The 15,594-nt window shown below is 38.8% G+C and overlaps 1 protein-coding gene across 2 annotated transcripts; it reads left to right on the plus strand.

The window, feature by feature from the left end:
* The first annotated feature begins 6,297 nt into the window (after positions 1-6,297).
* RGS13 (regulator of G protein signaling 13) lies at positions 6,298-14,074 on the plus strand. Of its 2 annotated transcripts, none has more exons than XM_010715679.3 (5): positions 6,298-6,996; positions 7,955-8,023; positions 10,653-10,714; positions 11,770-11,936; positions 13,810-14,074. In XM_010715679.3, exons 2-5 carry the CDS (start codon positions 7,959-7,961, stop codon positions 14,005-14,007), a joined length of 492 nt encoding a protein of 163 aa, XP_010713981.1. In that variant the 5' UTR covers positions 6,298-6,996; positions 7,955-7,958; the 3' UTR covers positions 14,008-14,074. The 2 variants fall into 2 exon arrangements, with proteins under 2 accessions (XP_010713981.1, XP_019474078.1); XM_019618533.2 differs by lacking the exon at positions 6,298-6,996 and adding an exon at positions 7,021-7,317.
* The last annotated feature ends 1,520 nt before the right edge of the window (positions 14,075-15,594 follow it).

The raw sequence follows: 15,594 nt of genomic DNA on the forward strand, positions 1-15,594 counted from the left end.
CAGAGCTGTGTCTGGGATGCTGTCATAAGCCCAGCATTATAGCCCTGTTGCTATAGCAGGGACATACAAAGCTGCTTGTTTAAACACAATTCAAGTATTCAACAGAGATTTACTGCACTGTCCATAGCCACCCATTTAATAAAGAGAAGCAGTTATAAGTGATGGTTCAGTGGTACAATTGAAACAGTGTACAAAGCATTCTAAGACGCTTCACTGACATGCTTTTAAACACCCAAGAGTTATTGCAGGTTTTTCTGCAACATCTCTTTCAAAATGCAGCGCTCATTTTGCAATTAATTCTTCCCTTGAAACACTGCCTAAATTGAGTTCTGGGGGGCTCAGAAGCACAACAGAACACGCAGACCGAAGGGATTAAAGACAGCTTTTTGTGACCTCGATTCACTTACAGGGCAAATGTACTCTATCAAGTTCATCCATCATTTCTTACTCATCTCCTCCTCCCAACCTGCTCACCAACAGCCCCAGGGCCTCAGATGGGTGTCAGAGCTGTGGGCTGAGCCCTGCAGAATGTGGCAGACTGTCCCAAAACAGTCGGTGTTACACAGCCATCATTCGTCAGGCGTAAATTAGGCAGGCAGCTGTGGGGGAACTGTCCTCTTCTTAAACATATGCTAGACTGCATTAATTATTGGTTACCTGCTAAAAATTTCCAGAATCACTCTGTGCAAAAGTGAATTGAATTTTTGCATGCCTGAAGGCTCAGTAAGGCAACTCAGTCAGGCAAGACAACAAAACACTTAATGTGTCAAACAGCTTAGCTGATTTATTTTTATTTTTGCTTTAGCTTTTCCTTGTTGGGAAAAAAAAAAAAAAAAAAAAAAAAAAAGCAGTAAGAGAAAGGAAACTTGGAGTTTTGTCCACAGACTCTAAGAAAAACCATTGATTCAGATTGCTGATCAGATACAGATAAGCACAGGAAAATGGGATTCAGTCCAGGGAGAAGCTTTATGATTTGACAGCAGTGACTCAGACTTTGCTCTACGAGTTCCCTTCCACTGCTGATGGAAACTTTTTCATTGTTTGCCAGTGTTTCGGTAGAAAAATCGTTGTGCCATCTTAGGGCATACTTTTGAGGTGAGTCAACTTCTCACTGCTGCAGAGAGTTCTCATTATGGAAGGACTCAAGAGGCCAAGTTTGCTGAATCTGAATTTGGAAGCCTGACTTTAGTCTCTCATCTTTCCAAACTAGTGAAAATATATTCCCTGAAATAGATATTTTATTATCACAGAATTGAAACTATGGTATAACACTGTATGTCTCTCACATGAAATGAAAGGACATCTGTATTAAACCTGTTGTTGGAAGCATACTGCACATGATAGCAGGAAGGAAATTAAAGGCGATGCCAAGCTCAGATGGTGAAAAACACCACAAATTCGTCACCTTAGACTCCTAAATGCCATCTGTCTGTGCCCACATTCTCAAGTAACGGGCTTTCCAGATGTCATTGTCTCCTTTGTGGCTGTGAAATAGGTCTGACAAGCAAAGACCAGATGACAATAGATGGAAAAACTACATGTTTTCATCTTCCATTCAGAGACATGGGTTAATTATCTTGGAGTGTAATCTCTGTGAGCGAAGCTCTGTGAAAGGAAGTTTTTATTCATTAGACATGAGTAGAAACTGCAAAACAAGTTCTTGCTTACTATTCGTTGGATGATTTAAATTTCTCCTGTATGCTCAGAAACAAAGTCAGAGTTAAGATTGTCCCCTGTTTTGTTCAGACAATTACAGCTCAAAAGGTCTTAGTCACAAAGATTTAAGAGCTACCAAGCATGGATGTGCGAATTTTGGAAATAAACTTAGCTCCCACTCACTTTTCCAAAGAGCATCAGAAAGCAGTTAACAGATCCCAAAGATCACAGTACTAAAACTGCACTGAGCACTTGCCTTTGGTTTCTTCAAGCAGCCTAAGCACCACACAAGCCCAAAGCATTAACTTGAGCTGTGATTGTGGCCAGCTTTCACACGGCCTCTTTTCCTAATAAAATTAATTATAACTTCCATAAGAAATGAAGAAATGTAAACTTTTCAGCAACGCTTTAGACTCGTGCGCAGAGGGAAACAAAGCAAATTGGCCACTCTAAGTCTGTTACACAGCCAAAGCACTTAAATGACGTTACAACTGCCTACAAATCTGACATCCCTGGAAATGAGAGTCACAGGTTTTTATTTACGTTATCAAATTACTGTGCTCTGTAATTGAAAGACAATCTTTAAAAATAAAACAGAATAAACGTGCCGTGCTAATAACTCATAAGCACATGAGTCTTATACTTCGTACTTCCAGATGTATGGAAAAATCTGTACTGTATTTACTGTATGGGTCATCAACTATAAAAATCAAGATAGGTTTCGATATACAGAAGTTGCAGAATGTCATGCTTACACAATGACATCACGGCTTTTAGGAAGAAAAAGGGAAGAAAAAGCTTATAACATACGATAGAGAGGTTTTCAGAACTTCTACCTAGACTTTTCAGCAATATTCCAGACTGTTTTCACTAAGCAGAGGTTTATTTAAGTTCACAGAGATCAGTGACAGCTTAAGATTTACCCAACTCTATGGGCAAAACCCAAAGAAGTCATAAGGATGGAAACAATTTCCATTCTTCAAGTTAGCAAAACTAACAAGCCATGCCCACTTTTATCTACAAGCAGAGTATATTTTCACCACCCATTTAATAGCAGACAGCTGGTCATTGTGGTGTGCTGCAGGGGTCTGTTGCCCTGGGAACGGACGTTTGTTGCATGCTGAACTTAACTTTTCTTGAGGTTATTTCCAGATACATAGCAAGAAAGTTCCTGACAAAGGAACTGGTCCCAGACGTGGCTGGTCAAAGCAACAGTATTAAGTACAGCCTAAAACATATGACTGGAAAACTCAGTGGCCATACTAAGCTAAAAGCAAGACTTTTGATCTGTTTTTCTTTTATATATTAAGTGCACTCAATGAAGAGTATGATAGTATATAGATCAGAGCATCTACTTTTGTGCTCCTCAAGGAAAGACAAAGGCCTCTCAGTGTCTTTTCTTGAGTGTGAGCCTAAACCAACTGGCACACCTTCAGTGCTCCTATTTACTTGCCCTCGTAAGACAGAGCCTCAAGGATGTGAATACAAGGCAAGCCCAACCAAGCAAGCAGTGTTCCTGCATTCATGAATGCCATTGTGTGGGTGTACTGCAGGAGAAAGAGGAGGGTAAGTAGCAGTGTACAAGCAATGGAGTGTGTGGGTGGATGGAAAGAGCGGGTACAGTACAGAGAATGAGGCAGACAGGACTTCCAAGTTCACTGGTGTGAAACAGGTTCAGGTAGGCGAGGTGCTTAATGAGCAGAGGAGCATTAAAATAGAAACACAAACAGGAAAGATTGACTGTAAGAGCAAAAGAAGAATAAAGAGAAAGCATGGGGATTAATAAGGATGCTATTTAATGAGTGAGCATGGGAAAGAACAGAAAGAAATATAAAGCTTTGAGCAAGAGTTTGGATGGAAGCATTATCCTTGCTGACAAGAAAAGAATTGCAATAGAAACAGTCATCAAGTATGAGCTAGTTTAGACACTATATTTATTACTTGGAAAATGAACTGGCCAGAATAAGCAACAAGTTAAACAGCTCTGGCTTGATAGTTGTTTCTCTCTCCATCTTTGGCTCTTCTGTTTTCTTCACTTTGTTTTCTTCCTCTAAAGCACGTCCAGCTCAACTACTGAATGAACCAGGCAGTACTGGCTCCTATACAGCACATGCCCTTACAGCACCACAGTTCTGCACCCTAAGGATGGAATCTAAGGATTCAAATGAACAAGGCTGTATCAGAGGCCACATTAGACAGTCTGTCCAACAAATGCCTCAGCTACTTGCTTATCTCCTTCTCTCTCCTGGCTGGATAAGAAATCCCTTTCAGAGTTGATAAGACCATTCACTACAATCAGAGGGTTTCCCCAGGGCCTGCAGAAACCTACATCCATCCTCATGAGATCTGTTTGAACTTGCATCTTCTCCTTCAGATTGATGTCAGATGACATCTAGTGGAATATTCATGTAATAAGAGGGAAGGCATAACACAGGCTTGATCAGACAACCTGTCACTGAAGCATGTTGTGGTTTTCTTGTACTTTGCAAAAGATGTTTGATCACAGTGTCACTAATTACTCATGAACAATACTTAATCACTACATAGTTTAAGTTTACTAGGGAATGACCTTGCCAAAATAAGATTTTTAAGGTTATGCAAAAGAACTTTCAGATATACGTGTATACAAAGCCAATCCTGACATCATGTCCAGTGCAGGCACTGGTAAGTACCCAGAAGTCACAACTACCCCAGAAAGCTTTCTACTGTCAGCCTTCTAAGAAGTTTTTTTTTTCCACCTCTCTTCTAATTTACCCAACTCCTATGAGAAAGTGCTGATTCCCAAAGCCCTGGTATCAGTACAATCCACTAGAGACAAACAGAGCAACTTCAGTGCTATTGCACTGCATGGCTGCTTCCACTGGAAACGTTTCAGCAGAGAAGAATAAATGAGGTACAGATAAGTTGAATATTAATTTAACATGAGTGCATAACTTGGGCAACACCTGGGAGAAAAACAACAAAGGACCTCATACAAGTTAGTGAAGTTCTAGTGTCATCACTCAGACTGCACACATTACCACGCTGACCACTTGTAACACACCTCACACTGATGGGTCAGAGCTCTCCCATAACAACCCGATGTTCTTGCTTCATAATGCAAGAGGACCAAACCTGTTTGTAGTGCAAGAGTGCCTGCACCCTGTTTCAGCATGGACTTCAGAATTTACAGATGTTGGCTAAAAGTATTCGTCACCAAACTTGGACAATTCATGAAAGATTTAAATGAAGTAAAACAAAGCTTAATTTCATTGCAGCTGATCTGCGGAGACATCTAGATAACTTCAGAGCAAACAGCCTCTATCAGTGGTGCAGAGTCCAACAGAACTGTTCCTGATAGAAACCACAAGCACAGTTTGCCTATGGCACACATAAGGAAGAAGATGAGACAGGCGCCAGCACACGCAGAGCAGACACAGCCAAAGGGAAGTAAGACCTTCTGCATTTCAAGAAAATAATAATAATTAAAAAAAAAAGAGAAATTTAGAATCTTATCTCTACAAATGCAGCTAATAAATGAAAATTTTAACCAGAAGGAAGGATATTTGAGTTTCTATAGGTACAATGTTTTGTGCTTACAAGCACAGCATAAGAAAGGAAACACTTATTTTTGGCATGTAAAGTTGCTTCAGAATAGCAAAGGCATTATTTTAAGAAGTGTTCCTGATGTATAAACAGCTTCTTCATCATTTACGTGTGAATATTTTATGTAAAATTCCTAATACAAAGTAGTCTGAATGACATCACAGAGGACAACTGAGCAAAACTTAAGCTGTTTCTCCCCAAAGGCTCTGCTAAATCCTGCATGGAACATCAAAACCTGTGACACGGGGTAGCTTACAAGTCACTGGCTTGGCACAGAGATGCTGTGAATCAAAACAGAATAGGCTGCCCAGGGAGTCACCACGCCTGGGTGTGTTCAAGAAACATTCAGATATTGTACAGAGGGATGTGGTTTAGTGAGAAACATTGGCGACAGGACACTTGAAATGGATGATCTTGGAGGTTTGTTCTGACTGTAGTGATTCTATGAAAGCATGTGTTGGAGCTCAAAAATAAGTAACGCTCTGGATTGATATCATATCACATCTTGTACACAAGTGAATACTCTCAAGCCTTAGATTCATTTATCAGACAAGTAATTCCTCTGCAAGTATTATAGCCATCTGACTTTCTTTTTGATTAAGGCCCTGTGGGAAGCACAGCTCCTACACATTAAAAAAAACTTGTTAATTATTACAACAACAACAAAAAAAGTTGCACGATCTCCTCTTTCCCACTCATCATACATTCGTATGTACCAGCTGAAAACAGCTCCTGCAGCCTCCAAAGAGCTGGCTGAATTACCAAAGCAGAGAAGTTATGACGTACACGTGCTACCATTTCAACAGGGAATAGGGCACAAACATAGGCAAGGTCACAGGCTGTACTTGTGACATTTGGCCAGTGCAAAATTGGCACACATTGCATGAGGGCACGCTGTAGCTTTGCGTGCTGGATCTGTTTTGTTTATAGAATAACATCATTGCCAGCAGTAACAAGTGACAAACTGATGGAGTACAGACTACATACTTCTGTGGAATGAAGAAAACCCAAGGATAAAGATAAAATATTAGGAAAAAAAAAAAAAAAACCTAAGATCAGCACACTTTGTACCTTGGCCTATTTGGAAATATTTTGTATGTAAAGAGAATTACAAAGCCTTGGTTGTCTGGATAGCGGATGCATGTACATAGCCAGCTCTGGGGCACAGTATTCTCTTTAAAACTTCAAACTCTGCTTTAAGATGTTCCTCAGAGCAACAGTGTCTCATTACACAATGTGACTTCTCACCTTAAGAAAAAAAGATAAATGAATGACACTTTGAATTTAGATGGAAGTAGCTGAACTACTACTTCATCTCATATTTTTGGGGAATTTCCATGCAGCACCAAGTGTAGGTTTCAAAGGTTGTGTTTTGTTTGTATTTCAGTGACCAGTGAGCATAACATGAAGACACACAAAAAAAGAGGGCACTAGGTAAAGACTAAAATAAGATAATGGGGATGGTTGACAATCCTACACCAGAATTTAACGTGTAATGATTTTAAATATAGAACTTTGTGTTGTTCTAAAATCCCCCTTTTATACAGAGGGTGAGATCACAGTGATATGAATAGGCAAATGTAGAGGAAGTTATACAGAAAGCAAGCAGAACGTAGTTCGGAGAATTCCACAAAAGTAGGAAATGAGCAACAGTCACTGGCAGTCCTACAGGGCTGCTGGAGCACAAACAGCCCAGCTGCAGTACCACGCTAAGGGAAGTTAAGGAGCTTCGATATCCTGTAGGAAATCTACTGGGTAAGATTCTCACATAATATCAAACTGGATTTGGACATTAATAAGACTAAGATCAGGATCATTTGAATGCAGAATGCTGCACTGGGAGATATGGCCTTGTTCTGTGTTTTATCATGTTTGAGTTGGAAGGAAAACTAGGCTGCCAGAATAGTATATGCCAGTCAAACCCAAACCTGAAAGAAACTATGAGCTGAAATAAATAATGTGCAAGATAACTGATTTGCTTACAGGCTGATCTATGTAAATTCACTCTCCATCCCTTGCAAGCTTTGCACAGCATTTGATCTCTCTGGAAAGAAAACGGAGAGAGATATAATCCAGGTCAGAAAATGTTGATGGAATTTTTGTTTTGCTTTCTTGTTTTTGTGTTTCTTGTGTGTTTGGTTGTTTTTCTGCGTGTATGTGAATACATTCTTAACAACCTTGTCCTTAGTACAAATCATACCTGCTCTCATGAACATCATCTCTATATGAGAAGAAATGCAAGACCAATTTCTAATCAGTATTGATTAGCTGGTAACTGCATGGCAAATTACTGCCTTGTATTCAGTTATTGAACATTGTCCAGTTTACATTCAGCTCTAATTCTTGATCCAAGTGTATTTGTCCTTTCAGAAAAGAAATAACCATCTTATTTTCCTTTTGGTGAAGCTCACTGTTTTAAGTTCTTTTCACAGTTGGGAAAGAAAAGAAATACCAGATCTATTTCTTTCCACCTTTAGAAATATCTGTTGAACTGCCTAAGTTCTTGCATGTTGCAATAATACATTTTGGAGTAATGGTTCATCCACAACTTAAAAAAGCTTTAAAATAAAAGATGATAAAGATTAGATGTCTAAAATAAGAATGCTGTTAGAGTAGGTAGCACTGCTACATGGAGGACTGAATTACAAGTAGAATTCAAGATAGTCAGAAATCAGTATAGGAAGTTTAAAACTCACATAGTTTTCATATTTAGGAGAATGAGTCCAAATACTTGCTGGCTTTGCATGACATTCAGAGCAGAAGAAAATGGGATCATTTCTAAGTAAGTAAAGACAATTCTTACATTCTGCAGTACGGAGATATAGAACCCACAGAATTCACTATGAGTTTTCCTTACAAGCCTAAAATCATGCAGATGAGTGCAGCATCCTCACAACTGCTCCTGCTGACCACCGGCAACGCAGCTAATTGCTTTGCAGTATATTAAGTGTACATTAGCACTTCTCTGTTCAAAATAGGGTGCATCCTAGTGGGAACTTTTAAGTATTAAGGCACAGGCCTGACCTAATCCTTGATTTAGTCTCAGTTTTATGCCCCAAAAGAATCTGTAAACCCTATTTTGTGCCAGTTCTTCTGAAGAATTCAGACTATTGGCAGAGAATGAATACATCCGTGTCCTTCCATACATGAAGCTGTGCTGTGGAGTGGGAAAGAGAAGCAGCAATGCCTCCTGCAAGTCATCAGTTGCATCCAAACTCAGTGGAGGCCAGGCATAGCCGTAAGTTTTGGTCAGCATGTCATACATCAGGGTGGCTAAAGAGCTTCTATTAGATACACCTGCCAAAGAAATGTTACCAGCTTGTACCCTGTACTTATTTACTGATTGGAGAAAAATACATCCTCCATAGCAATATTGAGGTATTTCTGTTGACTATCATTTGTGTGAGGCTAAGTGACAGCTCAGCAGAAATCCAGAGAGCATTTCTGGGCAAGGACTTCTCTTCTATACAACAATGTCTCAGCCTGTGGGATACTGATGCAGTGCAGCCAGGGAAATCCCAGGCACTGGGGGAGAACAATAAACAAACTACAGCTCCCACAAGGTTTGGCAATAGCATTTTACATATTAAATATTGGAATCCCAGCTATAAAGCCTCAGATAACTGTGGAGAATACTGATGTTTCTCAGCGTAATAGATGTTCTCCAGCAATTTGAATCATCTTGCCAATTAAAGCTGCGAAAACATCGCAGTCAGCACAGCAGCTATGAGACTGGCATTAATAACACATGTTCACACATCCCTTAGTAACATTCATGATTCTGAAAGGAAAGACCAAAAAAAAAAGTAAAAAGCTTTTCCTCCATGGCAGCTGCCCCATCAGGTCATGTTCTTTCTGCTTCAAAGATTAATGCCAAAGGCAAATAATCAGACATGGAAATAAGGTGGCCCTGCTGATGATGCTCAGTGAGATGGACAAGACTTTCATATACAAATGCTATTGCTGACAGGAGCGAAAAATTATTTGCATCAGTAACACTGACTGTGACTCAGAAGTGGCTCCCAAGGAAAAGGAGCATTCAGATGAATAAAGATTATCACCTCCCACAATAACAAGCTTCATGAGTTTCCACAGATGAGAGCCACTAACAGATGGGAGGGGGAAAAGAAGAACTTTTGATGAGAATTAAACACACTGGCAAGAATTACTAGCACTGTAATTTGATAGCTGTAAGATTTGTATTGATATATTTCCGATCACACAAACTTGACACAATAATCAGTATGCCTCAGTACACTTGGTCAGAGAATTCTACCAAATTAAAGATGAAAGGGTAATCACCAGTATTGAAAGCTACAAAACCTCTGGTGCCTGTAGCGCAGCAGAAGCCTATGAAGCTGCATGCAGCATCCATACTTAAGCTGATTTTGCTTTTCATTATGGAGGTATGTGAATATCTCTTCTGAAGTGTTAAGTATCTTTTACATGGTACAGTTCTAGAATCACTAAAATTATACCTCATGCAAAAAGGGAGCACTCAGAGAAGCTCTCTCTTCCCAATTCTGGCTGACTCATAGTGGAAAGCACTCACTGGAATACATCTGTGTTTTCTTCTACTAATATAAGCAGGAGCATTTTTTCCAAGTTACTAGCATTGAGCTCCTAGAATTGCAAGGCTTAAAAATCAGTTGGTCTAAGTAGAGCAACATGCACATGTCTGGCCATCAAACATTTGTTTTACCTTACTGTGTTTAGCCTCTCACCTCACTGCTTCCATACTTTTTCCCAGAGTCAGGCAGGAAACTCCTACAATCTTATGAAATTGCCATTTGAGTATAACAAACAAAAGAAATCTCGTTTCATCTTCAAGAAGCATTTCTAGGTTAGTAATAGCACGTCCTACTGTATTGTAAACAACTGGAGAGAGATGGAGAGGATGTACCTTACAGCTGAGGTTGTGTTAAGCTTTCAGTATTTATGTTAGGTTTGGAGCTTATTTTCAGCTCAACTGATAAGTCAACTTAACTGCAACTTGGTCATGAAGGGTCTTTAAAAATAACAGTAAGAATCTGGGCCCCTAAAAGTCTTTGTTACTAAATACAAGTGTCAACGTTGCATAATCAATCACATAATTCCCATACCAACCTGGTTACAATCTAGAAAGTCACTACTTACCACATGCTTAACCTCAGCACAGCTCTAAATCAGTAAATACTATTTCCAGAGGAATTAGGTAGGAGCACCTCAAGATGGAACTATGTGCTGTATTGAAGAGATTACATGCTTAGTAAGCACAAGACATAAGATACACAGAAAAGCTCTTTCAAATGCAAGATTCATACATCTCATTTAAATTAGGGAACAGATTTTCAATAACTAGTTATATATGATTTATATGTTTGAGCCCTGGCTAATTCTATAATCATCTCCTTCTCTTTTTTATCCTAAAGGGTCTCTTTCGATGAAGTGCTACAGTGGTCCCAGTCTTTTGAAAAACTGATAACAAGTAAACGTAAGTAAATGTATGTTCGTATCCCAGTTGGATTACTGAAAAAGCTTCTTATGGAGCACAATCAGCAAGACGAGCAGTATATGCTGTAAGCTTTATCTTACGTGCAGCTACTGAAAAACAGCTTAGGGAGTTGTGCTTACCACGCATCACGCAGAAGAAAGTGAAACCAAAAGTGACTTGGCAACACCGTGTATAGCCAAGACATCATAGCTAATGGTGCTTCTGTACAGTGTAATGCCATGGAAGGCAACTCAGACCCTCATACAGGAAGAACTGTAGCCACAGCAGAAAATCTGAATATCCACCTTCACTATCTCCTTGCCTCATTCATGGCTCAGAGTAGTCCCAAATTCCTCCACATGGCTTGCAGTCTGACTGACACATCCCTGCTGAACTTTAATATTCACAAGACTGTCACCAGAGTTACAGCACAGCGCAGATTTCTCAAAACTATTTCTGAGGGTAGCCATTATTTTGAAACTAAGTGAAGTATTGAGAGGAACAGAATGAGAATTTGTAACTATGAAGAAAAAGGCAGTTTTCACACAATTAAAACATTTAACAGCAACCAACTTGGCTTGCTACACTTCATAAGGAAAGCACAGGGAGAAAGAGCTACTTTTTTTTTTTAAATAAAAAAGCAACAGTTGGGTGCAAGTCCACGGTTACTGCTATATCACAACACGCCATCTTTAGCTAAGTGAAACTCAGAATTCTGCACCAACAGGAAAGCTTGGTTCAAGTTAAACACTTGTGGCTTCCAGCAATACTCAGACAGTGCCTAGCGTAAACTTCAGTGCTCCTGAATAGCAAAATGCCCAAGTTCAAAGGAAGTTCTGCACACATAGCAAATGCAATGTCAAAGTATACAGTTCTAGGGTGAATTAGTGCATTTGGATTTCCCACTTTGATATAATCTTTCAATAAGAATATTTAGAGATGTAGAGCATGGTTATACACACTACCTTATAAATATCTCTACTACCTTCAAAGGCTTCTCCAGGTTATAAACATGGTATGCTGTATATGAAGTTTGGCTTTCAAAACGTTTACAGATGGACCTATGATCTACAAGACCTACTTGAAGACAGAGCACAGTGATGAAAACATAGAATTCTGGCTTGCTTGTGAAGCTTATAAGAAGATCACATCACAAAGAAAAAGGATTTATGTGGCCAGGAAACTTTTTACAAATTACATTCAACCCCAGGCTCCAAAAGAGGTGACATACCCTAACATGAGCTTTTTATTTCCTCTATAGAATTGTCTGAAGCGTAACATAGCTTACAAAATGCAACAGATATTTAGAACTTCTCATAAAGTGATTGGAGACTCCTGTTCATCCTCCCAAAACTCTTCTGTACCCATAATATCAATACTTTCTTTCACTGCTTTGTCTATAAGAAAATGCTTCATATGTATCCACACACCATATATGCATGTTAACACACAGACCCAAATTCATGGGTCTTTATTTTCTTTTAAGATCCACGGGCCATTGATCTCACTTCAGTAGATCTTGAACAGTGCCATTCCCTCATGCAAATATTAATCTGGTCTTTGCAAGAGTAAACAAATCAAATGAAGAACTCCACTCAGCCCTTTCCCTTTAGAAAAGGAGTCGATAGAAAGATTCTGAAATAAGTTAATCACTTACAGCACCATAAGGTGTAGGGAAAATACTGAAGATTTGAGCATTAAAAAAAAGAAAAGATTCAGGTGACCATGCAAAAAAATTAACTCCTGCTCAACAGTTTCTGCTCTCTGACTTAAACCTGTTTTGCTTACTACCCTCCTTGAAGAAAGTTAAAAGTTAATACTGGCTATTACTGCCTCTATCCCAGCAGAATGACATAGCTGAAGTATCCGCATTCATTATTTTCTGGTTTACACACAATCATAAATGAATTACAGAATCTCAAAACACAGCCTCTCTGTTGACATCGAAGGCCAAGCCAAACCAAACCCAGCTCTGCTTGGACTCCAGTTGTTGGCTGAGATATTGCTCCTTTAAATGACTAAATCACTCCCACTAACGTAGAAGTAGAAGAAGTTTGAAGGCTGTAGGTTTTAAAACACAATTGAAAGTATAATTCCTAAACTTTTTATTTACTTACCGGGTGGTGGGTGGTGTGTGTGTGTGTGTGTGTGTGTGTGTGTGTGTATATTTGTAGCGCGTCCTACTATAAGAAACTCAGCAAGACATTCATGTTTTGAGAATGAAGTGTCAGTATTGCCAATCACAAATCCATTAATCTAGGCTAAGGCCATAAATCAAGATAGTTAAGAATAAGTTATTTAAAAATGAGATGCATTGTGTATTTTTTTTTTTCCCCTTACAATATAACATATTTGAATCTTGCTACTGGTTGCCTAAGTATCTAGGTTTTCAAGACACGTTGACTGCCTTTTCTCTATATTCACTATCAACACAAGAGCTAGATACCATTCTTTAAAAAGGTAGATGCTAAGTGAGAATATTGACACAGTTCATATTCAATTTTAATTAAAAAAAAAAAAAGGGCAACTGATATGGAATAGCCACATCCTGGTCCATAAACAACATCAGCACATACTTCACATCTTTAGAGCTCTCCTCTCAGCAAAAAGACACCAAATCAAGCCAACAAAACAATGCAATTCATCATAAGCTAATAATAATAAAACTTCCCATTTAACTTAGTATATTTTCCATCCTTAAGATAGCTGGGGGGGGGAGGGAGGGGGAGGAAAGCTTTTCCTGAAGCTTTTCTATACATCCCACACCCTCAGGACTGCTTCTTTTAAGTCATACATATATATTTTTCCATTAAAAACACGGGACAGACTGGGACATTCAGACAGCTCCAAGTCTGCCAGGCTTTTGTTCCCCAAAGGAGTAAGTTCCCCATCCAGCTGCAAAGACTAGATTTTTCTGACATTATAATCAGAAAGATACTGCTACAGTAGATAAATAATGACGTGCTGATTTTAAAATACAGGATACATAAAAATAAAAATAGAGAAATAAAAGTCATTCAGTACAAGTGATGTAACTTCAACCTTCCTTTGCAAATATTTAATGATACTTCAGTAATGCTGATTTGTGTTTTCAGATTAACATTGACAGCCCAGTGAAGAAATCAATTGTCAGGAACCTACAGGAACCAACAGAGTCCTGTTTTGATGAAGCACAACGCGTAGTTTACATGCATATGGAAAGAGATTCCTACCCTCGATTTCTTGAGTCAAAGTTCTATCAACAGCTCAAATACAGACTCCAAACTGATAGCAATATTCCATCAGTACATTAAAGAGAAGGGCTGAAAACCTCCATCTCTAGGCAGCGCTTCTAAGACTTAAAGTAAACAAAAAAAAAAATCACAGTACATTAGTATTAATAATCATCTGTTATACAGTTCTGCTGATCTCAGAATTGATGAAGAACTACTTTCCCTCTTCTCCAAGGGTGGGTTCTGATTTTGTCTCCTTCCCCCCCCCCCATCAAAACCCTGAAGTGAAAAATAAAGTTTATAGATTTTCAGTCCAAAAAAAAAAAACAAGAGTGAAGTTTCAGTCTTTGATTGATGTACAACCCTGACAACATTTCCAGGAGTTTTTCCTTTTGAAAGGTCTGACATACCAGTTTTGCTGCTGGAAAATAAATGATAATTTGCCTGTATATAACCTTGAAGAGGAAAAAAATATATTCATTGCTGCATTCACCAAGTTTTTGTTGTTGTTTTACTCCTATCTTCTTCCAAAGTAAAAGAAATAAACCAAAGATATTGTGAAGTACAGCTGCTCATTTAACCTTAAGTTACAAGGCAGAGTAATTATACAATTTTATGTTGAATTATGGTGTACAACATATATCACAAAGGTACTTAGTCTACAGAATTATATACTGTACAGCTTGTGCCAGTGAATTTATCTCCTGTGATAAAACTCATTAGCATGTGATCCTTTCTTCTGGATACAGACACACAGATACTTCCCTTCCTTTTCAGGTTCCTTAATAACTAGATAGAAGGAGAGCTTATCTTTGAGTATCATCCTATAACATGAGCAAGCATCTCTCCTTCTCTGGTTTTACTCTCACAGTACGCTTTTACTCTCATTCTTTCCTTTTTTCTTTTCTTCAACCAGAATGGATAAGCCCTTTCCTTTTCCACCAACTCTTCTTACACATCATTTTTATGAACTTCTCAAGCTACAATTTGTGTACTTGCGTAGAGCAGAATAAAGCAATTCTAAGCATGATCTACTGTAGCACAGAAGGCATTAAAGTAGCCTCAATATTGTAATGAAAGATTGCACTCATCCTACATAAAAACATTATTCTAGATAGGTGTGATCATTCAGCTCATAAAATCATAATCAACAAGGGCACCACGCTAACTTTTGATGCATGTTGGACTTGAGCTCAATAGACTCTGCAGATGCCATAGAAGAAATGCTGCAGGAACTTTTTAGAAGCAATTCCTGCAGGGAGGCAGGTAGGTGACAAAAGCCTAAGAAACAAGCACACACCGGGCTGGTCAGGCAGCATGCTGGGGCATCTTAGCACCAAAGAGATCGTCCAGAAACGAGAACAGTCTGAGAAATCAGAAGACCCACAAACACAGGAAAGCACTTTACGCCATAAAACGTCTTATGTTCGTTTTGCTAATAAACCACGTGTTTAACAACACACACTCCTGGCTGGCTCATTGATTTTGTATTGATTGAGGAAATCTTTCTGGAAATGAAAGAGCTGGCGAAGTTTTTCTTCCCCTCTAGCTAGAAGAGATCACTCTTTTCCCAAAACAGATTGTTAACAGGCAAAGATTTCTTGCTCAGTTTTTGTTTTATGTTACAGCTGCTCAGCAATAATAGTTTATTTCATCAAATCACATGAT

The sequence above is a fragment of the Meleagris gallopavo genome, chromosome 10 (genome assembly GCF_000146605.3).
Source record: "Meleagris gallopavo isolate NT-WF06-2002-E0010 breed Aviagen turkey brand Nicholas breeding stock chromosome 10, Turkey_5.1, whole genome shotgun sequence".
NCBI classification, from domain to species: Eukaryota; Metazoa; Chordata; class Aves; order Galliformes; family Phasianidae; genus Meleagris; species Meleagris gallopavo.